Source organism: Cornus florida, unplaced genomic scaffold (genome assembly GCF_030987335.1).
Source record: "Cornus florida cultivar Cherokee Brave unplaced genomic scaffold, ASM3098733v1 CherokeeBrave_3.0.0_Hap2_Chr10, whole genome shotgun sequence".
Classification (NCBI taxonomy): Eukaryota; Viridiplantae; Streptophyta; class Magnoliopsida; order Cornales; family Cornaceae; genus Cornus; species Cornus florida.
In genome coordinates this window covers 105,957,931-105,983,369 of record NW_026775580.1, presented here as the reverse complement: position 1 = coordinate 105,983,369, position 25,439 = coordinate 105,957,931, and the positions used below count along the sequence as shown (strand labels likewise).

The 25,439-nt window shown below is 35.8% G+C and overlaps 3 protein-coding genes across 3 annotated transcripts; 2 read left to right on the top strand and 1 right to left on the bottom strand.

The window, feature by feature from the left end:
* Positions 1 to 771: 771 nt before the first annotated feature.
* Positions 772 to 6,230, bottom strand: LOC132276745 (uncharacterized). The gene is made up of 2 exons (XM_059778330.1): positions 2,522 to 6,230; positions 772 to 1,484 (listed from the first exon to the last, which is right to left on the bottom strand). Exons 1-2 carry the CDS (start codon positions 4,425 to 4,427, stop codon positions 1,339 to 1,341), a joined length of 2,052 nt encoding a protein of 683 aa, XP_059634313.1. The 5' UTR covers positions 4,428 to 6,230; the 3' UTR covers positions 772 to 1,338.
* A 1,294-nt stretch (positions 6,231 to 7,524) lies between these two features.
* On the top strand, positions 7,525 to 9,888 carry LOC132276743 (phospholipase A1-IIdelta-like). The gene has a single exon (XM_059778328.1). The coding sequence runs from the start codon at positions 8,279 to 8,281 to the stop codon at positions 9,470 to 9,472; it is 1,194 nt and encodes a 397-aa protein (XP_059634311.1). The 5' UTR covers positions 7,525 to 8,278; the 3' UTR covers positions 9,473 to 9,888.
* Positions 9,889 to 11,985: 2,097 nt separating this feature from the next.
* On the top strand, positions 11,986 to 20,504 carry LOC132276744 (CMP-sialic acid transporter 1-like). Its single transcript, XM_059778329.1, has 8 exons — positions 11,986 to 12,139; positions 12,868 to 12,951; positions 13,295 to 13,509; positions 13,632 to 13,710; positions 14,417 to 14,586; positions 15,365 to 15,551; positions 19,650 to 19,727; positions 20,254 to 20,504. The coding sequence occupies exons 1-8, from the start codon at positions 12,089 to 12,091 to the stop codon at positions 20,395 to 20,397; spliced, it is 1,008 nt and encodes a 335-aa protein (XP_059634312.1). The 5' UTR covers positions 11,986 to 12,088; the 3' UTR covers positions 20,398 to 20,504.
* The last annotated feature ends 4,935 nt before the right edge of the window (positions 20,505 to 25,439 follow it).

Below are 25,439 nucleotides of genomic sequence, written 5' to 3'. Positions count from 1 at the left end.
TTTCACGTTTCACCTTTATCCTACCTAATGAGTTTTTAATTTAATTTCAATCGAACATTTAAAAAAAAAAAAATTACATAAGTATAGATTATTAATTAAAAGAACTATGCATAAACACATTATTATATATATATGTATGTTATGCTTCATAATTTTTTGTACTATTATTTTTTTTTTTCTTTTTCTATAACATGGTATGAATGCCCATTTATTTAATGCTTAAATTTATTATTGTTTATTAATTTAGTAAAAAATATATTAAGATAACTACTTAAAATTTATAAATAGATTATTATTTATCTTAAATGGTCTTAAAAATTCAATAAAAATTACTAAAATTTTATGAATTTAAGACGAATTCAGTTAACTACTCAAATTTTATTTTTATTGAATTATACTATAAAAATATGGGTGCATTTTGAACTCTACGCATTTCACGATAACCGTATAAGCCCGATTTTGTTAAACTTCTTTTCTTTTAAAAGTGTTTACAATTCAGCTTTTATCATTCCTAATTGCAGCAACTTTTACCTATTACAAAATAAGAATGTTCAAAGACAAAATCAATAATATAGGACTATCTTTCCTATGTTAAGGTATCCACCCATATATACTTATTTTAGTTTTTTCATTTGGATCTGATATACACCTCCAATACTTGACCTTAATTACAAGTGTTCATAATTTTGATCCTGAAGATATATAAGGCTATCTTAAATATATTAAAGTAGTGCATGAAAAAGAAATATCCTTCAACTTTGACTTGTGCATATAATATAATTATAGTTGTTCAGCACAGTCACAAGAATTTCAGCAGATAGAAGGTCGAAGTAAGCTAAATGTCTGTACCCCAAATCAAATCCACAAACTGTAATTGTTTTGAGTTGTGAGGGGAAACATAAACAAAATATATCTATTTGGTAAACCATGTACATTATTCCAGGGCCCAATCCCTTGAGTCAAGATCCTCTGCAGCTCACTGCAAGTCTGCACCATGTTGTACAAGTTTTCAACACAAATCTAGTTTCACCGCATTTCTTCAAGCTAGAAGTAATGGCTTTGAAACACGACACCACCATTGAATCGTGTTTCAACACCATTACCTTCAAGCTTAAAATAATGTATTGAAACACGATTTAATTGAGTTGAAAACATACGGCACACTACAAGGATCCAAACGCTCCCTTATGGAGGTAATGTTCGGTATATTGAGGCCTAGGAGGCTAGGAGATCCCGGAATCCTTGAGGCATGACCAGATGTTGTCTTTGGCTTTGGAGTCATCACAACTAGCTGGCCTTCAGAATCCAATATGGAGGTATTGTTCAGTATATTGAGCCCTAGGAGATCTCAGAATCTGAGGCATGACCAGATCTTCTCTTTGGCTTTGGACTCTTCACCATTAACTGGCTTTCAGAAGACATCCTCAAACTACGTCCAAAAGGAGTCACTTGCGGAGGTCTTATTGACAGTCCTTTTGGTGTCCCTGTGTAACAACCAACAAAGATGATTTTAATATATACTCACGAATTATGCAACTGCACTTCTCTTTTTTTATTTTTTATTTATATATAAATATGTACACACACGCACTATGGATGAAGTATGAACAATGGATGATCATGTCATTATGAAAACGTTCAACAGTAGATCCAATAGCAGAAATATTCATGTCCCACTCCCACCTATTTGGGATCGCTTACAGGCCTCGCTTTTAAGCATTCTGTTCTTCAGCCATAGGAAAAGATTTTATGCTGATTTTCAGCTACCTAGATATGCCACAATCCACATGAGAGTTCCTCACCTCATCATAAACTTTACAACAAAGATAAAGATGTTGACATAGAGATAATAATGCAGGTAAAAAAATCCACAATATTGCAGAACTTAATGACACTGTGCCTTTAATTATCTAATGAATATAAGCTTTTGATATAAAATCCAAGAATATACCAAGTCCAAATTCATCTGCCATGAGTTTGTTCTATGTTTTTACTCTTATATGAGGGTTGCTCCATCGTGACCCGGAAGTTACAAGTTTGAAACAAGGAAACAGAGTCTCCGCATACGGAGGGAAAGCTGTGTGCATCTGACCCTTCCCAGACCCCGCAATGGCGGGAGCTTTCGTGCACTGGGTTTGCCTTTTTTGTTACTCCTATATGTTATAGAAGATCAAAGAATATGAATTGTGCTCTAACAGTAATGTTAAGTAGCACAATAAAGTTTAATGTTTTATGTAGTTGTGATAATGAGGCAAGTTATGGCACAAACATTTTAACTGGCTAGCATATTAGGTCTGAATACTGGAATATTTCTTCCACTTTTTTCATTGATTTCCATTTTTGTTTTAAAAGAATTGAGAAAGTATCAACTCTATAGGTCAAACCTTCTATTCTGAAAATGAAGGAATGAAATTGTGAGCTTAACTGTTGTACTAGTGACAACAGTTTCTGCGAAATTCTAGACAAAAATTAATTTAAGAGTGAAATATCAGGCATGGTAAATCATGAAGTTATAGATTACCTGGCTGTTTGTTTGCTTTCACATCTGTGTGCCTCTTGAATGACAGTTTCTTGGTGGGGGTTTCAGGAGAAACAAGAGACTTCTTTTCGGTTCCTGATGGAAAGGGGTCATCCGTGGTCACATTCTCATCCCCCCAAGCTGAAGAAGCTCCATCACTTCCTGATTCAGAATTCTCTCTGTGACTTGTGTTCAATTTCTCTTTCTCTACTACCCTGTAAGCGAACATCTGAAATGGAATTTGTGATACAGGTGATGGATCTAAACTCCCCCATGCAGGAAAGTTCTTTAGAAGCCCTGCCTCAATCTCACAGTAATCTACTGAGGGCGTTGGAGGGTCTGTCTGGCTGTGATCAGGGTTCATCACTAAGAATCGCTTTATGTAACGGAGAATTCTACATATGGATGAAAAACTTGGTCGTTGATTGGGGTCAGTATGCCAACATTTTTTTGTCAAGTTTGTCACATATCTAGGTAAATGGAATGGGAATAGAGGCCTCTCCCCCGCCCTAATGTTTCGGCTCATTTTATCTCCTTGAAGATGGCTATCCTCAAAAGGGACTTTCCCAGTCAAAAGCTCAAAGCAAATCATCCCAAAACTGTATACATCAGACTTTTCTGTGCATTTGGAGTTCCCTATACTTCCTGGCTGTTCTTGCTCTGCTAAAACTTCTGGAGCATACCATATGAATGGCAGTGTTCCGTTCTGTTTTGGAGAGCCTTTCCGGGTGGAGTCAACAATGGATGATAGGCCAAATCCTGAAACTTTAGCATGCAAATACCCTTCTGTGGAAATGTTTCTTGTTTTTACAAGGATGTTAGACGGGTTCAACTCTCCATGGTAAATTTTCTTCGAGTGGAGATATTCCATTCCTCTTGCAATCTGAAGCATAAGATCAACTGCAACAGGAAGAGGGAATGTAATTCGCTTCCTTGGGCCACAAATCTCTTTGATGTAACTGGAGAGATTTCGATTCATGAGTTCCATTACCAGAAAACACTCTCTCTTTTCTTCGTCAGTAAACCCACAAAATGTGTGCATTATATTTGGATGGGAGAGAGATAAGTCCAGTGAAATCTCGGGAACCAATGGTTCAATCTCCCCGAAAAAATGTCTTAGAGCAAAGCTCTCACCCAGCCATTGAATCTCCTTGTAGTGGCTTCCACTCCCTAACCGCCTCTTCACCTGGTAACCCTCTGAACCCACTAAGATTGAACATGGTAAGAGTTTACCATTCAAGTTTTCTGACCAATCTAAGTTCTTGAGGAGTAGATTCATGAGCCGTTGCTCGTGCTTTGTGGAGCTCATCTCACTTGAATTTCTCCTCCCCTGGATTTTATTGAGGAGAATTCTTCTGTCTTCTTCCCAAACTGCATCTAACCGATTGCAGAATTCCCGAGAAACTAGGTATTGTTTCCCGAATTTCCACACAAAAAGTTTAGGGTCTTTAAAATCCTTGCTATACTTCATTGAGTATATCACTCTTTTCTTTTGTATCTCATCATGATCCCAACCTGATATCTCTCCAGCGGCTTCAATGGCTTCGATGACAATTGTAATGCAGCAGAGCAAATTATGGATGTGAAACTCCACGCAATCCGTATTCTGATAGAGGGTAATGGCTTTAGCCCACCATTCTTTGATTTCCAGGCACTGCCTGATGTATAGCTCTCCTTCTTTGAATACCCTGTGGAGCTCTCTTAATGGGTGTTCAAGAACTTTCCATTTTGCGTGCTTCTCTTCAAATCTAAGGTTTTGCCTCATCTCCTCTCCTATCAATTCGTAGGCAAAACTGAACATATCAAGCAACAAACTACATTGCCTCTGATTGATTTGTAAATCATCTTGGAACACCATTAGAGCCTTCATGCTTCCCACTCTCTCTCCGATCTGCCTGAATTGCTCCATCCTCAGATCACAATGAAGATATCCGAAAATGGGTGTCACGGATGATCAAATTACTCCACTATGGTGTGAAATTTATGGAAAATGAATGACAGTGAAAGAAATTACTCTCAAGGATTGAAGGCCAATAAATTATGGAGATGGTAACAAGTCGCAGATTTCAAACCAAGGCAGATCAGAAATTTTTGTGGAGATAATGGTTGTCTTAGACCCGATAAGATGAAATGCCCAACAAAATAACTCTTAAGAGAAAATCTTGATATCCACCGGATTACTATCTACCTAGTGGAAATTAGGTGAGTTATGATCTCAAAAAATTTCAAGCTGGTTAGTTGCAATGAAATTGAATTGCCACCAAATTCTTGTAAATTTGGGAAATTTTGATGCGTGTGGAATCAAATTGATTGCATATGATTCCTCCTCGAATGATTGTTACAAGAGGGTGAGAATTTGGCTTCTTGAACTATTCTAGAATAAGAGGGAAAATAGGGTGGAAAGAGTTTGAGATTCCCAGGTAAAAATGCATGGAAGATTTTTTTTTAGGACATTTGGCAGCTTTTGTAAGAGTTCCCGCGAGTTTCGGTTATGAATTGGGTAACTTTGCTGTAAGTGACCCTTTTACCGTTCCATGAGAAGGCTAATAACACCTTACGCGGTTCTTTGAAGACAGAACTACGCGTTTACCAAAGACCAATAATGTTAAGTAAGAGTAAATAAAAATAAAATAAAATAAAATACACATTATATTCTCTCTCTCTTAATGATATAGATCAAGAGAGCAAAAAAATGAGGGAAAATTTCTGAGAAAAAAAAAAAAGAAAAAGATTTAAACAGTTAGTAGAGTTAATGATAATCTATGTTGTCCATATTTTTTTACAATAAGAGAATTCAATTTTAGCCCTATCACTCCCAAAATAAAATAACAAGAATAAATTTATTTTTTTCTCAACTACTTTTTGCAATAAGATTGATACACATACAATCCACAAAGTGAAAACTTGAGACCCTAATATGTGATTTGTGAAGTAATCTTACAATCTACAAAATCCATGTGGTGTTGACAAGGTGAAATTACACAATGAAGAAAAAGAAAGCCAAACAAAGAACAAATTTTTAGTACACTTTTGATCATAAATCATATGCTAACCTTGAAGAGTGAAGAGTCTGAAGACTAGCATGATTGATTCAGTGAGGTCTGATATTTCTGTGGGCATCTCTCTCCGGACAAAGTGAGAGACCATGCAAGCACTGCTGTGCCAGTGAGAGACCCTTTTTCTGGTTGCAAGTCACGCATTGGAATGAGCCACAACATGGGTCATCATCGCTGGTCCATGAGGGCATGTTTTCTGGGTCTAGAGAGGACTTCATCTCCAAGAGAGCTCTCACTCTCAGCTTCGCATTTCCACATACACTTTGTGTACGGCAAAGTGGAAGAAGAAAAACACAACTGAAAGATAAAATCAAATAAGACCCATTTTGGGTTTTGGATCAAGAGACTCCAACATAGCTTTCTTTCTAAATCCGGAAATTTCGCGTTGTCTGCAAGTGCCTCTTCTTTTCGAAATTCCGCCGGTGGTTTTATAAGATTTTGAGAAAAGTGCAATAAACCCCCTAAACTATTGGGGTTTTGCAACTAACCCCATTGAACTACATAAAACCCCCTTGAACTAACAAATTGTTGCACTTAACCCGCTTAAACTAACAATAGGGTGTCGAAAAAGCCAAAAGACAACATTACCCTCAAGGAATTAACCCCCTTGTCTTTGGCCCTCATTTTTCTGCAGAGGGAGGGAGGGAGGGAGGGAGAGAGAGAGAGCGAGCTGAGCTTCTTTTGCTCGCCGGCTGCCGTCCGAAGCCCACTTGCTTGTTGGCCACAGCCGAGCTCGGTGGACTGAATCGGCAGTGAGAACTATATATATATATATACTCTTTTTATTAACAACATCCATATGCTTGTTAGGGGAGGTGAGTATAATATGACAAATAAGGGGAAAGTCAGTGTAGATTGATGAAACTTCAGGAAAGGTTAATGTAATTATCCCTATTTTCTATTAACTTTCATACCACCTTCATAATTCATACAAACAATGTTTTCCTAAAAATATTATTTTCTATTTTTTTTTTATTTCCACCTAACCCAAGGAACACTAAACAGAAAATGGGAGTTTTCGTACAAATGGCAAGTAATTTAGGCCAATCTACAAAACATCTCAAAGAGAGAGAGAGTGTAGGAGATGCAGTGGTACGTCGTCGCTTCGCTGCTCACCGTTCTCACCAGCTCCCAGGTCTTTCTGTAACCCAAATAAAAACCCTAATTCCTCAGTGCCATCAATCTTGTTCTGTTGTTGATTGATTTAGGTTTATTGGATCCGTATGACTATTTATAATTTGTCTCCATATATATGTATATGTTCCATTAATCATTGAAGTTGATCACTCTCTGGTCTACTTTGTTCGGTTCACTCCATGAGATGTAGGTATTTTAACAACCTAGTAGTAACATTTTTAATGTTGATTTTTTGAGATTTAATATCTCTGTTCAAGACAAGCTGGTTAGCATTTTGAAAGCAAAATTTTATGTTTTGAGCAGAACTCGAAGCAAAATTGTTGCTTTGAAAAAGCAAGAAAAGTACTTCCATTTTGTTAATCAAATGGTGCTTTAACCCTTAACCTTTTGACGAATTTATATGCCATTTGTGTCAAAATCAACTCTAATCTGCATAGCCATATCAGTATAGATTTTTTTTTTTTTTTTTTTTTTTTTTCCTAGTTGGTAATGCCAGTATAGATTTCATAAAATGCAAGAGCCAAGACATTCAATCAAGGTGCCTAAGCTTGTTATTTCGAATGAATTTTTCGTTTCTTATTAAATACATCTTTATATAAATATGATGATACATTTTGGTTTGCTAAATCATTTATAATTAATTGAATGAACTCAACATTTGTTGATATACATATACATGCTGTTGGATGAAGTTGATCACTGAAGGGTTTTGTCATAGCACCCATCCCATGAGATAATATTTTCGTGGTGACTTTAACTTTTTTCAATCTTTTCTTTTTCTTCCACGAAAATCTTCCATGTGACTGTAACATTTTAGAGTCATTTATGAAGACAATGACTCACTTTTTGTCTGGTGGCATGGCATGATTTTGCAAAAAAATCATTTATCACATTTCTGCTTCTAGTTCACATAATCACTCAACTACGCGGATATACCTATTCTCTACCAAGCAAACTCTATCCGCTTTAGAAAAATCTTAGCTGCATCAAATCCTTCTTGTCCGCTTCCGCCCAAAATAAATAAATAAATAAATAAAGGGAAAAAAAAATCTATTAATCACTTTGAAATTTATTACACAGCGTTTTATATCTCTTTTTAATTTTAGGTTGATCTTCCATATATGAAAGGCATGCATGCACATAAAATATGGTTAAATTAATTACTAATCCGATTTGGTATTTCCTGCTCCTCGATGTCTATGGTTGAAATATGTTAAAAATGGGTTTGGGTTGGGAAGAGTGTTTTCCTGTACGCAGAGGGCTACCCTTGTTGTTGTTGTTGTTGTTGCTGTTGCTGTTGTTCTAGTTGTTATACATATTAGAGTTTAAATAGAAAAATCCTTAACCTTTTCCGCACTTAAGAAATTTTTCAAAAACATGAAATCTGAAAAACATTTAAACCAACTTTTACATTTTCCTTTTTCTGAAAAAAGTATAGGATTGTTTTTACCCTTAGCCATTTCCTCTATTTAAACCCTATCATAGCACCTTCACTGGCATGCTCTTCCCCCCCATATACCTCTCAACTCTTCTTTGAGATACCTACACATCCCAACCCAATTGATTCATGGCAACTGCGAAAACACAACCAACATGGACAGAACTACTAGGAAGCAATGAATGGGAAGGTCTGCTTGACCCCGTTGACCTCAGCCTCAGGAAATTCATCCTCCGCTGCGGTGACTTCTGCCAAGCCACCTATGATGCCTTCATCAGTGATGCAAACTCAAAATTCTGTGGCAGCAGCCGCTATGGCATGAAGTCGTTGTTCCAAAATGTATGCCTACCTTCTGCATCAGACTACCAAGTCGTCGCCTTCCTCTATGCCACTTCAAGCATTGATGTCTCTGACGCGTTCCTCATCAACTCTAACTCCTCAGAAGCTTGGGACCGCCAGTCCAACTGGATGGGATACATTGCTGTTACCACAGACCAAGTCAGTAAGGCTAATGGCAGGCGTGAAGTTTATGTTGCGTGGCGTGGAACCATCCGAAATCTTGAATGGGCTGATGTTTTGCAAGCTAATCTCGTGCCTGCCACTCCATTGTTGGGATCTGGCAATGGTACTGATGGTGAGGAGGTCATGGAAGGTTGGCTCATGATTTACACTTCCAGCAATCCAGACTCTCCTTTCAGTAAGACCAGTGCGAAAACTCAAGTTCTGACAAAGATCAAAGAATTGATGGAGCAGTACAAGGACGAAAACTTAAGCTTGATATTCACAGGACACAGCTTAGGCGCGGTGCTTGCAGCACTAAGCGCTTTTGATGTGGTGGAAAATGGTGTTCCGGATCATGTCCAAGTGGCGGCTTTTGTGTTTGGTTTGCCAATGTTGGGCAACAAAGTGTTCTGTGACAAGCTCAAGGCGCTGCTACGAATCTTACATGTGAGAAATGTAATAGACTTTATACCACATTATCCTAGCACCGTGTTGGGGTACGCATATGCTGGAATTGAGCTGCTGGTGGACAGTAGGAAGTCGCCATACTTGAAGACTTCACTGTATCCATTTGATTGGCATAACCTGCAGGGGCTTCTGCATGTGGTTGCAGGTTGGAATGGTGGCGATGGAGAGTTTGAGCTGAAGGTGAAGAGGAGTTTGGCCCTTGTGAACAAGCGCTGTAATTTTCTCAAGGATGAATATAATGTTCCAGGGTTATGGTGGGTTGAAAAGAATAAAGGAATGGTTCTTGATGAAAATGGAGACTGGGTTTCGGCAATGCCATTCCAAGATGACTTACCTCTTGTCCCTGGATTTTAACTGTAGTTAGTTACTTATAGTTTATTGTTAGCTGGCTCCATCCCAAGTGTACCACATCTCCCTAGCTGTTTTAGTTTATTATGATTATTATTATTATTATATTCCGGAGTTCATCATGTCAAAAGTTGAGGCGGGCGTGTCACAATAATAAGGTTGCTCCATTGTGATCCGGAGGTCACGGTTTGAGTCCGAAAATAGTCAATTTGTATGTAAAAATAAGGCTTTGTATATCTAACCTCTGCGGGAAGCTCGGGCTCTAGGCTAGCCCACAAGGCAAAAAGCAAGTTGATTCTTCTGTATACCCCATTGAATTAGTATGTTCCATAGGCTCCATTGTTTGTAGCAATTGAAGGTGATGATGTGAATTTGAGCATGAAAATCTATAATGTTAAAAGTTTCGTCTCTCTCTGGTACTATATTATTCTTCTTTGGTGAGCCATCTTGAGCAGAAATATTGGATAATTGCCTTTTGCTTTGATAGCTTTCAGATCCAGAACTGAATAAAATAGTTGTAGAAGAAAGCATCTGATCACTTTAGTTTTTATTAGGTCAACTATGCTGCCATTCAATCGACTAGACACAGCAACAGGTGGTCATTTATTACACTAATCTTTCTATTTGAACGTTAGTTACCTTTAGGCATTTAAATATGAAAAAAATGAAATGTCTTATTTGCCCTTATTTTGTAACCGGCTCTCTGAGTCAGCGAAGAGCAATTTAACTGTTGGACTAGCACATGTAATTTGAACTTAAAAAGTGTAATTAATGGTGGCACGGCAAATCTCAATTATAAATATTAAACAGGCGATGCTACACCAAACTCTTCGATTGAAGAATTGGCCTATAAATCGTTATTCAAATCAATGGGATCCACTCCTATTTTGCTTAAGACTTCTGCCCGATTAACACGGTTGTTAAAAATTATTTTGCAACAACTATTTCCACGCGGAAATAATAAATGTAAAGATATTCGTACTTCTTTTTTAAAGTGATAGATAAGAGTCTGATCGGAGTGCATTGAGAAAGTTAATTTTTCATAACCAACAAATCAAAATAAAATAAATAATAAAAAAATAAAATTACATAGAAAACCAAATGACTTCCAAATTTCAATACAAGCATTAAAAAAGGACCCACGTGGATCCCAAACTAATGCATCAAGACAAATAATATATACGTTGTAATATATAAGTCATTTTCCATGGCACAATAAGGGTGTAAATTAATCGGTGTTACAATTTGGAACATTTTATTATTATAAAAAAGTATATGAAGAAAATAGTTGAAAGTAATATTCCAAGAGATTAATTTGTGTTGGAGTCAGATATTTACTATAGAAGGATAACTATAAATAATAATGATTTATTTATTTTTGAATAGAAATACTAATATAATAACATTTAAATATTAATGTATAATTTTTTTATTCAATACATTTATAATTGTAAAAAAAATTAAATATTTTTCTCTTGAAAGTATTGAATGGTATTATGGTACCCTCATAATCAATGCCACTAAATATTTTTTTCCAACTACGTTCATATTTTTTTTTACAAGGCAATAAGGGTTAGAAGTTAGATTAGTAAATATAGAGAGTCGAAACCTGACACTCTAAAGTCCACCGAAGGTACTAATCTACTGGACTATAGAGACATCTGCAACTACATTGGTATTAACATCTTGTTTTTTTTTTTTTTTTTCAATACTGAAAATCCTACTTTGCTAATAAATAAATAAATATTGGGTAAAAATAGAGGTAACAAAATTTGACATGACTCGAACACGAGTTAAGCGAGTTTGGGTAGTAAATGAGTTAACACGATTAACCTGTTTAGTTAATCGTGTCATATTTGGGTTGAGGGATTCAACTGTGTAACTGGTTTATACCCCTCTAACTATGCACGGCATAAATAAATTTTTATTTGAGTTAAAAAAAAGTTATGTAAACTTATTTACTCTTTTGTAGATTAGTGACTATTTAGTAATTTGATTGGATTGAAAGTTATATTTTTATAGTATTTATTGTTTGATAGATGATTATTAATAATTTAAATAATATAATATTTTGTTTTTGTAAATATGTCATTAAACGGGTTACATGTGACGTGTAACTTGTATAATAAATAGATTGGGTTAGTCTTGAAAATTTTTGACACGATCATTAAACAGGTCGTGTTCGGATTGAACTGTTTAATATAATATAATCGATACCACACGATTATGACCCACAAACATAGATAAAAAGTTGATTTGGAATTCTTGTACCGGGCTTAGAAATTTAGAATTGAGATCTAAACTTTTTGTCTAATCTTCCACTTGGTTATTTTTTATGTTTTTCTTCATATAAACATTAAAAGACGAAGGATGATGTTATTATTTTTTTTCTTCGTTAAAAATATGTAATGCTGCATTAATGAAAATTAAAAATTTACTAACCCCTTCCCAAAAATAAATAAATAAATAAATTACATTAGGAAATGGGAGTTTTCTTACAAATGGCACAAAATTTAGGTCTATCTACAAACATACCGTATCAAACAGAGATGTTCTTGCAAAACTAGAAATATAAAGATCCCCCAGATGCACGCTGTCCCTGTGACAGAGACAGCGTAGGAGATGCAGTGGTACGTCGTCGCTTCGCTCCTCACCGTCCTCACCAGCTCTCAGGTCTTTCTGTAACCCAAATGAAAACCCTAATTCTTTAGTACCGTTAATCTTGTTCTGTTCTTAATTGTTTTAGGTTTATCGGATCTGTATGACTATTCATATCTCTCTCCATACATATATATAATCGCTGAAGTTGATCAGTCTTTAGTCTACTTTAACCGATTCACTTCGTAGATGTGGAGTTACTTTACTAGTGAACTATATTTCGTTATAACCCACTAATAATTTTTATGTTATTTTTTTTTGGATTTAAAATCTCTGTTCAAGACAAACTAGTTAGCATTTTGAAAGTAATATTTTGCTGTTTTGAGCAGAACTCGAAGCAATTTTTTTTTGCTTTGAGAAAGCACGAAAAGTACTTCCACTTTGTTAATCAAATAATGCTCAACCTTTTGACGAATTTATGTGGCATTTGTCTCAAAATCAATACTAATCTGCATAGCCATGGCAATATAGATTTCGTAGCATCATCCTTACCATCATTGTCGTTTTCAGGGATCTCCAAAACCCCCCTCATGAATGTAAAAAGAACATGGATGTAAAGTTACACTCTACTCATCATATTGATCAAGAAATTTCAAAAGTGTAATTGTCTTTTGTTATTGTCTACTAATTATGAATGGATGATAAAAAAAACTCAGTTATTTTGGTGTCATTTTCGGCTCAAGAGAGGTGGGCCCATGTCTAGTTGTTTGATATTTAGGTTCCCATCTTTCATTGTACTGCAGGGAATTTTGACAACACTGTCACAGAGTAATGGGGGATATAAATATGACTATGCGACCGTTCCTTTTCTTGCCGAAGTGTTTAAGGTACTTCACAGTTTGTTACAAATATGATTATTAGGTTCATATCTTCATGTTTTTGAGGTACTTAACTGTTTGTTGAATCTGGTGTATATATAGCAGCGAACTGATTGTTGTGATCAATTTTCAAAATTTGATTGAAATAACTAGCTTTGTACAGAAGTGTTTAAGCTTAGAGAAAGATTGTTTTTCATCTTAGTAAAGTTGGATATTCATGTGTGAATTATATGATGATGGTTTCATAACCTTTTTTTTTTTTTTTTTTTCCTGAATGGTTTCATTACCTTGTTGAGACTTTTATTTTAATTGTCGTTCTTTTCTAAGAAACATCATATCTGTTAATTTGCAGCTTCTTGTATCTAGTGTTCTTCTTTGGAGAGAAATCAAGAGATCACCGCCTCCAAGGATGACTACGGAATGGAAGACTGTTCGTTTATACCCTATTCCATCTATCATATACCTTGTCCACAATAATGTTCAATTTGCTACCTTGACATATGTGGACACATCCACATATCAGATAATGGGCAATTTGAAGATTGTGACGACTGGAATTCTATTCAGGTGTTGCTCTTGGTCTTTACAAATTTTGAATCACATCAAACCTAATGTTGTTATTTTAGGCATTTGGATATTGATTACTTTTTACAAATTAGCATTTTTTTTTCTATTTTATGTTTTATTAGGCTCTTCTTGAGGAGGAAACTCTCTAATTTGCAGTGGATGGCAATTCTTCTATTGGCTGTTGGAACAACCACAAGCCAGGTGCTAATGGGATCTATAACTTACATTTTTCATATTTTGTTGTGTATTTATAACTTGTCGTGCATCAAATAACTCCTCTTTGTGACTTAAGCTACTAGAGAAAATCCGTGTTCTTAAGGTGTCGAGAACAGCTAGAATACTTAAAATTGGAACGTTTTAACAACAGAGCAAATATATCTCCATGGTTGGTGGGCCAGAAGGATGTTCTACTAGAATATCAATTTGAGTGCTTGTCAAGAAATGAGGTTATGCCCAGCAAAGCTTTCAGCGTATCATAGTTTTAAAACTGGTCAAGTGACTGTAGCTATAATCTCACTCATGTTTGTTTTGCACGTTGAGAGGCATTATCTGGCAGCAGTCAGGGAATCTAGGTCAACTCTGTGTTACCTGTAGAATAGAATAATGCACACCTAAGTATTAGTTTGGCACGGAGTTCAAGTATGCATGATTAGGATGAGATCTAGCTTCACAGAGTTGCATCAACATATTGTCACAAAAGAATGCTTTCCAATCTGCACTTGTATTGTAGTTTGAAGCGACCATCTAGAAAACCATTAATAATACTCTCTCCTATGCCACAACAAATTTCTTGCATTTAATTGTCATGACTGCAAGCTTCTTTAAACGTATGATCCAGTGAAAATATCTCCCATATGCAGAAATTTCCACTCTAATTCTCATGTCTCTTCTCTTTTCCGAGATATAGGTCAAAGGCTGTGGAGAGGCTTCATGTGAGTCCCTTTTCTCATCACCTATTCAGGGGTACATGTTGGGAATATTGTCTGCTTGTCTTTCAGCGCTAGCGGGTGTTTATACAGAATTTTTGATGAAGAAGAATAATGACAGCTTATACTGGCAGAACGTTCAATTATACACGTAGGTTTCCTTTCTTTGGTCAAGCACAGATCTCCACAACTTATTCTCGATCACAATGACACGACACTCCTGTATATGCTTGCATGAAGTTATGAATCTCATTCTCTTGTAATCCTTATATGCAGTGAATTCTTAGAAGCAGTTATTGTACTAGTTTTCCATGAAGGTATTTTGAGGGTTGGCTGTTGGAAAAATCATATCAATTAAAAATATATAACTATGATCTAAACCAAATAATTTATGTATTATTATGGGCATCTCAAATCATTAAAATTTTGAGAGCTAGGGAACAATTATTCTTCTTTTGTAATTTGCCAAATTTTTAGGTCCCATTACTAGTTTAATAGATGCTTAAGAAATCAATATCACATCTAATTTCTGGAATGATATTATATGATATATTTGATTACATAAAGATGAATAGCATCTGCTACTTCTCACTTATACATCAAGGAATATTTTGTAAGGTTCAGCTTTGGGTCTGCAAACTCCAAGCTCTACCTAGGGGGAAATTAAGGTTTCACAGCAATTTCTTGTCCTGAAGTTTTATGATGGCTTCATATTTAACATTAAAAATATGGTTTAATGGACATGCTTATTGAAATAAAAGTTAATTTGTGTCATGACACCAGGGCGTGCTACAGAATCAGTATGCTTTCCAATGTTATGATACTTCAGTTTTTGAATTTGATTTAATACGGCCATATTGTGTTCCATTGCTGAAAGCCTGTAAAGGGTGTTGGTTAGCTTATTCAGAAAAATACATTCTTATATCTAGGTTTGGTGCAATATTTAACATGGCACGACTCCTCGCGGATGATTTTAAAGGTGGATTTGAGAATGGACCATGGTGGCAACGAATTTTTAATGGATACAGTATCACAACCTGGCTGGTGGTGTTTAATCTGGGGTCCACTGGGCTTCTGGTTTCATGGTTAATGAAGTATGCAGACAATATTGTAAAGGTATCTCCTTGTACTCTCAGTTGTTAATTTTGTTTTCTTGGACTTTGTTGACTTGATAATGTCTGTTTGCTAAACCACTTGCGTGAGTAGTAACAGACTCAGATGGTGACACTAATTATGGAAGAAACTTTGTAGATTCTTATTTGTTCTTCCATTGTTGCAGTCATGATACTATTTTGTTGTTACATACATGCTAGATCTTTTAGTTAAGTGACATAAGCATCACTCCTGCATCACTTTTTATTGTGGTTGAGATTTGAATATAATTTCAATATGCTTTGCTACCTTCCTTCATCCACTAAACCTAAGAAAAAGAAGAAGATGATTTTTATTAAAATGGAAGGTTTGAATGCAATTATATATCAAAATTTGCAAATTTGGAAACACCTTGGCATTGGGCCAAAATTTTTTGTTTTCTTTTTATGGTAAACGGCAAATTTGATCTTCAAAATTTATGAAATTCAAAATCGTAATGAGCATATTGAGTTGTTAACTACCATCTACTGCAAAAGCTTAAGCAATTAGAGAGGGTGTAAATTAAATATATAAATCCTTCAACATGCCCCCTCATGTGTTGCCTTCTTTTCGTCCAACACGTGTTTTTCAAATTTTTTTAAATTAAGGTGGTGGTGAGGTTTGAACTCGAGACTCATGTTAACTACCATCTACTCCAAAAGCTCAAGTTATTAGAGAGGGTGTAACTTAAGTATATAATCCTTCAACATGAGTATTAGACACTAAGACAATTGTCAAAAAGAAAAGGGTAAAGTGCAAAAAACCCCCTTCAACTATTGGTCATGTGCAATTAACCCCCCTGAACTACAATTTGCCCCCTTGAACTATTGAATTTGGTGCAATTAACCCCCAATGTGACATCTCCGGCCAATTGGTGAAAACGGAAATAGTAAAAGACAATTTTACCCCTTATAAAAAACTGCGCCGTTTCAGTGTGTCCCGTCTCTGAAAAAAAAAAAAAAAAAAAAAAAAAATTCCTTCTTTACTCCATCCTCACCGATCACCACGTTCTCAATCTGCATCCTCACCGATCCCGTCTCTGTAAAATCCTTAACTTTCTTTCACACTGAAACTTGCTTTCCTCTTTCTTTATTTATATATAGAGATAAATATATCATATATATATATATATATATAGAGAGAGAGAGAGAGAGAGAATCAACGCCGGCGACCATAACTTCACAACGCTGAAAATCAAAGACTGTTCCGGCGATGTACGAGCAGTGAGTTCACTCCACCGTCCTCTCCACCGCCGGCCGCCACCATCAGAAGCCAAGCTCGTAGCCGTTCAGTCCCGCCGACCGCCATCAAACCCAATCACGGGCGAGCTTCTTTATAACATCCCATCACCGGAATCGCGGCTTCTTTAATCGCTGATTCGCTGCTGTCCTACGAGATGGTCGGAGAACGTAGAACGACTTCTTTGTGCTCGGAGAACGCTGACAATAAAGGACGGCTACGAGATGGTCGTGACGACGACAGGGTTGACTGGTGGTCGGCGACAAGGACTGATGATGGCAGAAAACAGAACGCCGGCGAAATGATCGGAAGTTGCAGGTTGTCGATACAATCTGATATAGAGAGGGTTTGGTGCGTACTAACGCGTGGTGCGCGATTCCGGCGATGGGCAAGGAAGGAAGAAAACACTGCGAGCAAGGATCAGCGTTGAGTACGGGATGGCTGTGACTGACTGCAACCTATGAGCTCGGTGAGGATGGCGTTGAAAGGTGATTGGGATCACCGGGACGGGTCTGTGATATCGTCGGATCTGTGATATCGTCGGATCCGTAATCGGATTCCTACCAGAGACCGAACTTGCTACGAATCCGTGGCCGGCGTCTCGACTCCGTCAATCTCTTCGCTCCCGACGAATCTCCGTCACCGATTGCTTTGCTTGATGGTGATTCCATGGTGGTGATGCCGGCCGTAGGAAAGAGAGAAGAGAGAGATGGCAGGGGAGTGAGAGAAACTGAATAAAAGTGGAAAAGAGTTGCAGCTGACACGTGTTGTCGGTTTTGGTTGGGGAAAAGCAAGTCGGGTAGAATAGCACTGCTATTTAGGAAAATAAGGCAATGCTTGGTTGGATTTAATGGTAATAAAAGGGGCATTATGGTCTTTTAGATTCATAAAGGGTTGTATGGTCATTTAAAAAAATTTGGGTTGTCACGTGACCCATCATGTGCGTCTTCACGGCCAAATTCAACCGGCTTATCACCGGACGGGGTAAATTGCACCAAATTCGTTAGTTCAGGGGGGTTATATGTCAAATTAGTAGATTAGGGGGGTTTTCTGCTACATGACGCATAATTGAAGGGGGTTTTTTGCACTTTACCCAAAAAAAAATAATAATAATAGGCAGTTTAAACTGAACCAATATAAAGTTATCATGTGGTTTTGTTTTCTCCAATATTCAGAATTTATAGAAGATCATTAATATGGCTTTTAGTTTTCTCCTTTGTTTACTAAATGAGTGCATATTTAGGAACAATTTTGTACTAAATGAGTGCTGGCCTTTATTGTAAGTTTAGTAACAGTGCTCCATTGAATTTTGCCATAATGGGGGGAGCAGGTTGAACATACGCCAATTTTTTTTCTCACTATAATATCATGTTATTTTATTTAAAATGAAATTTTGAGAAAAAAAGGAATGATTTTACAATTCTGTTCATGAAATTTTGACTAAAAGTTTGTTGCTAGCTATGAACTTAATATCTTCTTCCTTTCTTTGGGCTTAAATCCAGCTGAAGCGGCAAAGCAGGTTCCGGTGGGCAACACCAATAGGTTAAGGTTACGCTTAGTGTAGTTTAGATCAATTGAGTTTTATTAAATTTCTTTGATAAAATAGTTTGAAGAGTAAATTATTGGATGAGAGTAATAATGGTGGTTAGAAAGGAAGGGAACCAAATAATTACAATATTTGGCATACGTTCTACCAGTCTCGAACCTTGTCCTTTTGGTTTAGGGTTCAGGCCATTATGCCAACAGGCCACAAGGTGGACCGGCAAATAAGTTTAATATTTAGTTGAAACCAGATTTAGAGATATCAATATGAACATGAATATTATGAATATGATTCTATGAATATGAATCAGATTTAGAGATACAATTTTCTTAGATAAACATTGCTACTTATGCCTTGATCATAAGGATGCAAGTCATTAGCTTCACAGAATAACAAGTATGTGAAGTTGTTTAGGTATATATCAGAGTAACAAAGTTACATAAAAACAATGGAATCTGATAACTGAATCTTTATGGATGATCTTTTGATACAATATAAGATGAAATACTTGTCCACACTCTACAATGAACAAAAATGGAAATGGAAAACAAAAATTGCAAGGAAACGTTCCGTGTATTATATTTGTTGATCAGCTGGTCAGCTACGTAGTCGAGATCAAATTTAATGATTAACAGTATCACATCACACCTGACAACACTATCAACCGAGCACTGTATCTCTAAAGCACTGAATCCAGAATTACTCCATATCGTCTCTAGTTTCCCAATCATTCCACAATGAACAAAAATGGAAAAGGAAAACAAAAATTGCAAGGGAAAGGTTCGGTGTATTATATTTGTTGATCAGCTGGTCAGCTACCTAGTTGAGATCAAATTTAATGATTAACAGCATAGCATCACACCTGACAACACTCTCAACCGAGCACTGTATCTCTAAAGCACCGAACCCAGTATTGCTCCATACTGTTGTAGTTTCACAATCACAGTAGTACACATATGGCTTTATTAGATTCTATAGAACATTGCAACCAGTTGGATTTTATGATTACTGTTACCCCTGCAGTCATGTATAAGATTGCTATCGGAGGCAATCGGTTGTAGTTCTCATCTGATCATTGTTGAAGTGTCCTGGTTATTGCCTTGTAGTTTAGTTAATCAATATTTGAAGTTCAAGTTCATCAGGTTTGAATGAGCTAAATCGTCCAGTGTCTACTTAGCAGTCAGCGGACAATAATCCTGACGTCCTGGCATGTTAATCTGATAATGCTTATTTATTATGATGTTCCTCTTTGCTTTTTTATTTGATTTGTATAATTTAGGTCTCTTTGGCTGCTTCTGTAGGTATATTCAACGTCAATGGCCATGCTAATGACAATGATTTTATCTGTGTTCCTCTTCAATTTCAGGCCAACAATGCAGGTAAGCTTCCAAAAGTTTGTTCTTTGCCTTTTTGTTTTTCCTCCCCCTTTGATCAAACTGTGGTTTTCTTATCACTCTCTCAGAGGAGTATCTGGACACTAGGCAAACTGGATGGAAAATAGGACAATCCTATTTTAAATATGTATATATTTGTTTTATTTATTTATTATGTAGGGTTTGAGATATTATTTCACATTATTTTTTTTCTAGTATTATCGCATTATTGTCCTTCCATTTGTCATGGTGGTTGTCATTGTAGCTGCATGTGTAGGATGATCACATGCCTTTAAGACAGGATGGAACATTTTCTTTTTCCAAATTATGTCTAATGACTCTAATGCCATGATAGGTCAATATTATATGATTTATGTCCTTAATCAATATCTTTGAATAACTAGCTCTTTAAGACACTCAATTTATGTACCTAATTCTCTGCAACCAGATTCGGCATTCGACTTCCTGTTCTGTTTGGTGATTACCAATTATTGATCTTCTATATGTCTTTCTTTTCTCTGTGTATGTGCAGCTCTTTTTGGGTATCATCGTCTGCATGATGTCACTACACATGTATTTTGCCCCACCAGACATGCTGCTAGGTTTGCCTTTGACTGTAAAAGCATCCCCTGAGAATGACATTGAAGTTTCTGTCGATCGGAAAACAGATTCCTGATAAATCATCTTTCATCAAAGTATACAATTCTTTGGTATGTTATCATTCAAAAGGAAAAAAATTAATGATAGGTTATTCTTTTAATATGTGAAATTTGTTTGATCTAATTTTTCCATGATGTTTAACCATTAACGAACAAAATCAGGGAAGAAAGGGATCCTATCAAGAGTAAGCATAGAAATATATATTAAGAAGAAGACTATTAAAGAACTTATTGATTATAGTGGCAAATTTTTAGCTTGACCTTGCTTGCCAAAAATTAATTCAAGTTATTATTGTGGTATTAGTTGTTTATAATAGTGGTGGATGTGCCCAAGGTGTGCACAGTGCAGTCATGATTGTAACTGTGAAGAGAGGGGATCGTAGTATGAAAAGGTTCATGGTTTACAAGGTAGCAACAGCATTGATGTCTGTGGAATCATAGTGCTGGTAAGTGTGAATTTGCAATGGAAGCTGTGGGTTAGTACTTAGTAATGATGTGGTGATAATAGTGTTAGGGTGGTGGCAGTGTTAGTTATGGTTTGGTGACGATGGTGGTACCAAAACTTGCAACAAAAAGCATAATGAAGTATCATAGATTACTTATAATGTTGGGTAACACTTTTATCTGGCTTCTGAGCTCACTTCGTATAGAAAGCATGTCAAGGTAGGTTAAATGTAGCAGAAAGACCTCAATCCAGCTTCTTAAATGACATAATATAGAATACAGCTACTGAACTTTTAAAACCTTCTTTGATTATAAGTAGACTGCAGTCATCATGTGATCCATTTTAACCATTCGGGCCTGTACATTTTAATTATTTAATAAGTGCATCCATTTGGTAAACTTTACTTGTTTTATGTAGGCTTCATCTTGTTTAGAGAGCCCATTGCAGTAGTGTCAAAGACGAACTAATTTTCAGTGTTGTAGAGTCTAGTATTTTATTATCAATAGTAACAAAGAAGCGACCTGCCTCTGCCTATTGAAGTTTCTAGTATGGAAGTGTATTATATCATTTGAGGAATTGATGAGTCTTCATATACTTATTTATATCAAGTTTCGATAATTGCTTGTTTTGGTTGCACTTTGGGAGAGAAGTTGTCCATTCCAAATAAAGTCCCTGGCCAGTCTCCGTATATGGTTCCTAAAAGCAACTGTTTGCAAAAAGTTTTAGGTTGGTTATTTAAAGGCATGTTCCCCAAACTACAGGGATGTGGTGGTTATAGCTGTAACAGATAAGTCACCTTTTGATTCTTGAATCACGTCTGGAATTCTTATTTATTTGATGGCAGGGAGCTTATTCTAAAAATTATGTTGATGGAGAAAAATATTATAGACCAGGCATGAATAAGTTTCTAATTGTATGTTGTATAGTCGTGAACCAAGCCCGGAGAAAAGCATGGTTGTGATAATTAGCTTAGTTATGTAAAACATAGGATCTTTAGCAAACATGAAACTAGAAAGTGTGAAACCTTATTCTGTCATTTGTATGATTTTAACATAAGTTCTTTTACTAGGAATTTATGATAAGCTATGGAGATCATTATTACATTTCAAACTGTTCAATAACACTATCATCTTTGAATATTTTATTTCCTATTTGAATAAAAAGTGTTGATAGAAATGGAAAAAGAACGAATAATAGAAGTTCCAATATTGTACAAAATTTATTCTATCCATAAGATAGTCTTTGTGCCTTTACTGTTAGCCTGTAGACCTGTCATAATGAGAGTCCTGTATGATTGCAAACATTGTCTCTAAATTTCTTGTGGGTCTTGGGGCATCCATTCCCTTGTTGGTTTTGCCTCCGCCTACTGACAACGATGATGCCAAGTGAAGCCACTATATGTGGTTTATAATCTCTTTGGGTCTTCCATCACCAATTATTTTGATGTCAGTTATGTTTATAAAGAAATTGTGTAGCTCCTATTAAATGCTCCAATTGGTTGAAATAGTTACTAGATATATGTAATCATGTGGACAACAACAATAGGAGGAAATTGTATTTAATTATTGCATTTATTATATACCCAAGTTGGTTCTGAATTATTACTAGCATTCTTTATACATGATGTTGATTAGGTCTGGGAAGGTTAGCAATCCTTGTCCCCCTCAAAGAATTTACTGCCGTTTGATTTTGTTAAACTACCTAAAACAATACGACTCACGAGGTAAATTGTTGTTAAGAGGTGAGATATATATACTTCTTTTTTTAAAAAAATAAAAATAAAATCCCAAATAGCTATAGATTAAAGTTTTTAAAAAAACGAGCAATGCAAATGCATAGCTTTGTAGAGAGGCAAAACAAGTGGTCCTAAGAAATTATAAGCCGTTTGGTTAGGTTTTGGTCATTGGTGAAATTACCTCTTTCAATTCTTATTTATTTATTTATTATTTGTTATCTCTATACAGATTGTGTTAGGTTTGTGTGGGTTTGAGGGCAGGTAGGGTATTAATCTATGGATCCCCTAAGATTAGGGTTCCTGAAAAGTTAAATTTATTGCACAACACGTCTTTCATTCAATCAATTGGCTAACAGGACTGAACCAAATGATTTTGAACCATATGTTTATATCATTAGTAGTACTTATCAAAATGATTTTTTCATCACAAATATCTTGAAAAATTATGCAACTTTTGCTGTATTACTTGGTAATGAATTATTCTAGATAGGAAGCTACAAAATCATAAAACTTAAAATTTGTTTCCATTTATAAAATAAAATAAAATAATCTTATTCCTTTCCCAAAAAATTGAAAATCAGTTGAAGTAATTGTTTAAAAGCTTATATAATTCTCTAGTTGGGTATGTATTGGACTTTCCAAGAAGCAAAGCTCAGGACAACCATACGAATATAACACTCATCATGGAATGATTCATGGAAATGACTCACATGAATAAAAAATCCTTTTATTTTGACAAATATTTATTTAAGACAATAATGGTTTCTCCGCATTTTACTTATCAAAAAAACAAAAAAAAATGGTTTCTCCGCATTTTATTTTTTATTAAAAAAGAAGAAGATATATATAAAATCTTATCACAAAACATTGCTTTCTCAGATTGATTGCATATCCACCTCGACAATGCTGGTTCAGTACATTCATCTCTCCATGTAAAACACACACCCACACACAAACATCATGTCGTCTATATAAAGGCCAGACAATGTTCTATGTATTGTGTGTGGCTAGACATATACAAGAGTATAAAATATAGTAGTAGAGAATAGAAGAAAGCATAGAGAGAGAGAGAAAAAATAAAAATAAAAAAAAAAATAAGAAGAAGGGGGGAGGTGGTATGGAGTCCTTTGCAAGGCCATCTGAAAATGTAGGCGGCAGAGCCAACGGGCAGCACAAGAGGGAGCGATGCGGCGGCAGCTTTCAGATGCCGCTGCACTACCCGAGGTACACCAGAGCCGATTACGACACAATGCCGGAGTGGAAGCTGGACTGCTTGCTCGCCCAGTACGGGCTGCCCGTCAACGGAGATGTCAACCAGAAGAGAAAGTTCGCCATGGGAGCTTTCCTGTGGGCTCATTAAAACTGTTCCGTTGTATGATCCGTGAAGTTTATGGTATTGGTAGTGATGTTTTTTACCTTTTAATTTAATTTTGTGTCATGTTATCATTTTGTGGACGTTATGTAACAGGAGTTTGAATTCCGGGAGTGGTAAAGGCGTGAAATATCCAAGTCATGACTTAGGCCGTAACATATATGTTTAGTGTGTAACTTGTTTGCTGTGAAATTATGTAAAATTATCTACCTTTCTGTCATAAACACTTATTATGTAGTGATTTATGGGAAAAAAAAAAAAAATTCTTCTTATCTCTCTTTCTTTAGAAGATTTGTGTTAATCGTTACTTGGTTACTTGGTTCAAGCATACGAATTAACAATCATAAGTTCAAAGGTTGGTTCAACATGTTCTAAACTCATGACTATTGGCTTTGAGCTTTCTTAAATTTCCTCCAATTTCTTTTTATAAGACGCCAATTCAGTTCTCAAACAAAACACAGACTTTAAAAAAAAAAATGAAAAAAAGGGAAAAGAATAAAGAAAAACAACAGCAACATGACTAAAATCAAGCCCATCAGATTCTAAGACTCTGACAATCAATTTATAATTGAACTTTGTATTTAATGGGAAAAACAATTATAACACATCAAAATTTAGGGCTACAAACAAACAAATTGAGTTATTCATGATACTTAAAGATTGCCTTACCAACAGGCCTGCGGCTTAGCCGTACAAGGTTCTTACTTTGCAAAGGAAGGTTAGGAGTTCGAACCTCAGTAGCGGCTTAGCTGTACAAGGCTCTTATTTTGTAAAGGAATGTTAGGGGTTCGAACCTCAGTAGAGGCCGTGTGTGTTTTCCAACTAAAAAAAAAAAGATCACCTTGATAATTTTTATTTATTTATTTATTGTTATATGTTCATTTTTAATAATTTAACAAGTCGAGTTCAAAAGGACATTTTCAGGCTCATTAGACTTTGTAACATGTTCATGCACTGCGATTGCATTTTGCAATAGGCTCATTAAGGCTTGTGAACATGACTGACTTATTAGAGCTTTTGAATTTATAATCATTTTTTTTTTCTTTATCAAATTTGATCCTGAACTTGAGAATTTTGAGCTGAGTTTGTGAATTAATTCTAATTTGGCTAGTTGAGCTTAGCTCAATCTGGAAGAGTAGTGTCCGAACTGTGCACAAACACTCATACATGAATCTGACCAAAACTTGAATGGCAACCATACATGTGTATTTTACTGGTTGGCTTGAACCTTCGGTTTTGCTAAGAATGACTTAAAAGTTCAACTCATTTCTTCCTAAAGCCTGAACCCGAAAAATTAAATAATGTTACGAATCAAAGGTATGAATTTAAAAATACTAATAATTAAAAATTAAAACTAAACTATATTTCATTCCAATTCAAAACACGGGTTCAATACTATCTGACTCGTCATCAGACTAATATTGTACAGGGAGTTGAGGACCCCAAAAGCAGAGACTCTGATCCATTGACCCGGCCCATACATAATAATGTTACGAATCAAAGGTAT

Bases quoted from the DNA above. Each gene is read 5' to 3' on its own strand.
- LOC132276745 (XM_059778330.1), bottom strand. From the start codon at position 4,427: ATGGAGCAATTCAGGCAGATCGGAGAGAGAGTGGGAAGCATGAAGGCT. The intron at 1,485-2,521 runs GTAATCTATAAC...GTTGTTACACAG, and splicing joins GAAAGCAAACAAACAGCCAG to GGACACCAAAAGGACTGTCA.
- LOC132276743 (XM_059778328.1), top strand. From the start codon at position 8,279: ATGGCAACTGCGAAAACACAACCAACATGGACAGAACTACTAGGAAGC.
- LOC132276744 (XM_059778329.1), top strand. From the start codon at position 12,089: ATGCAGTGGTACGTCGTCGCTTCGCTCCTCACCGTCCTCACCAGCTCT. The intron at 14,587-15,364 runs GTAGGTTTCCTT...TCTTATATCTAG, and splicing joins CAGAACGTTCAATTATACAC to GTTTGGTGCAATATTTAACA. The intron at 15,552-19,649 runs GTATCTCCTTGT...CTGCTTCTGTAG, and splicing joins ATGCAGACAATATTGTAAAG to GTATATTCAACGTCAATGGC.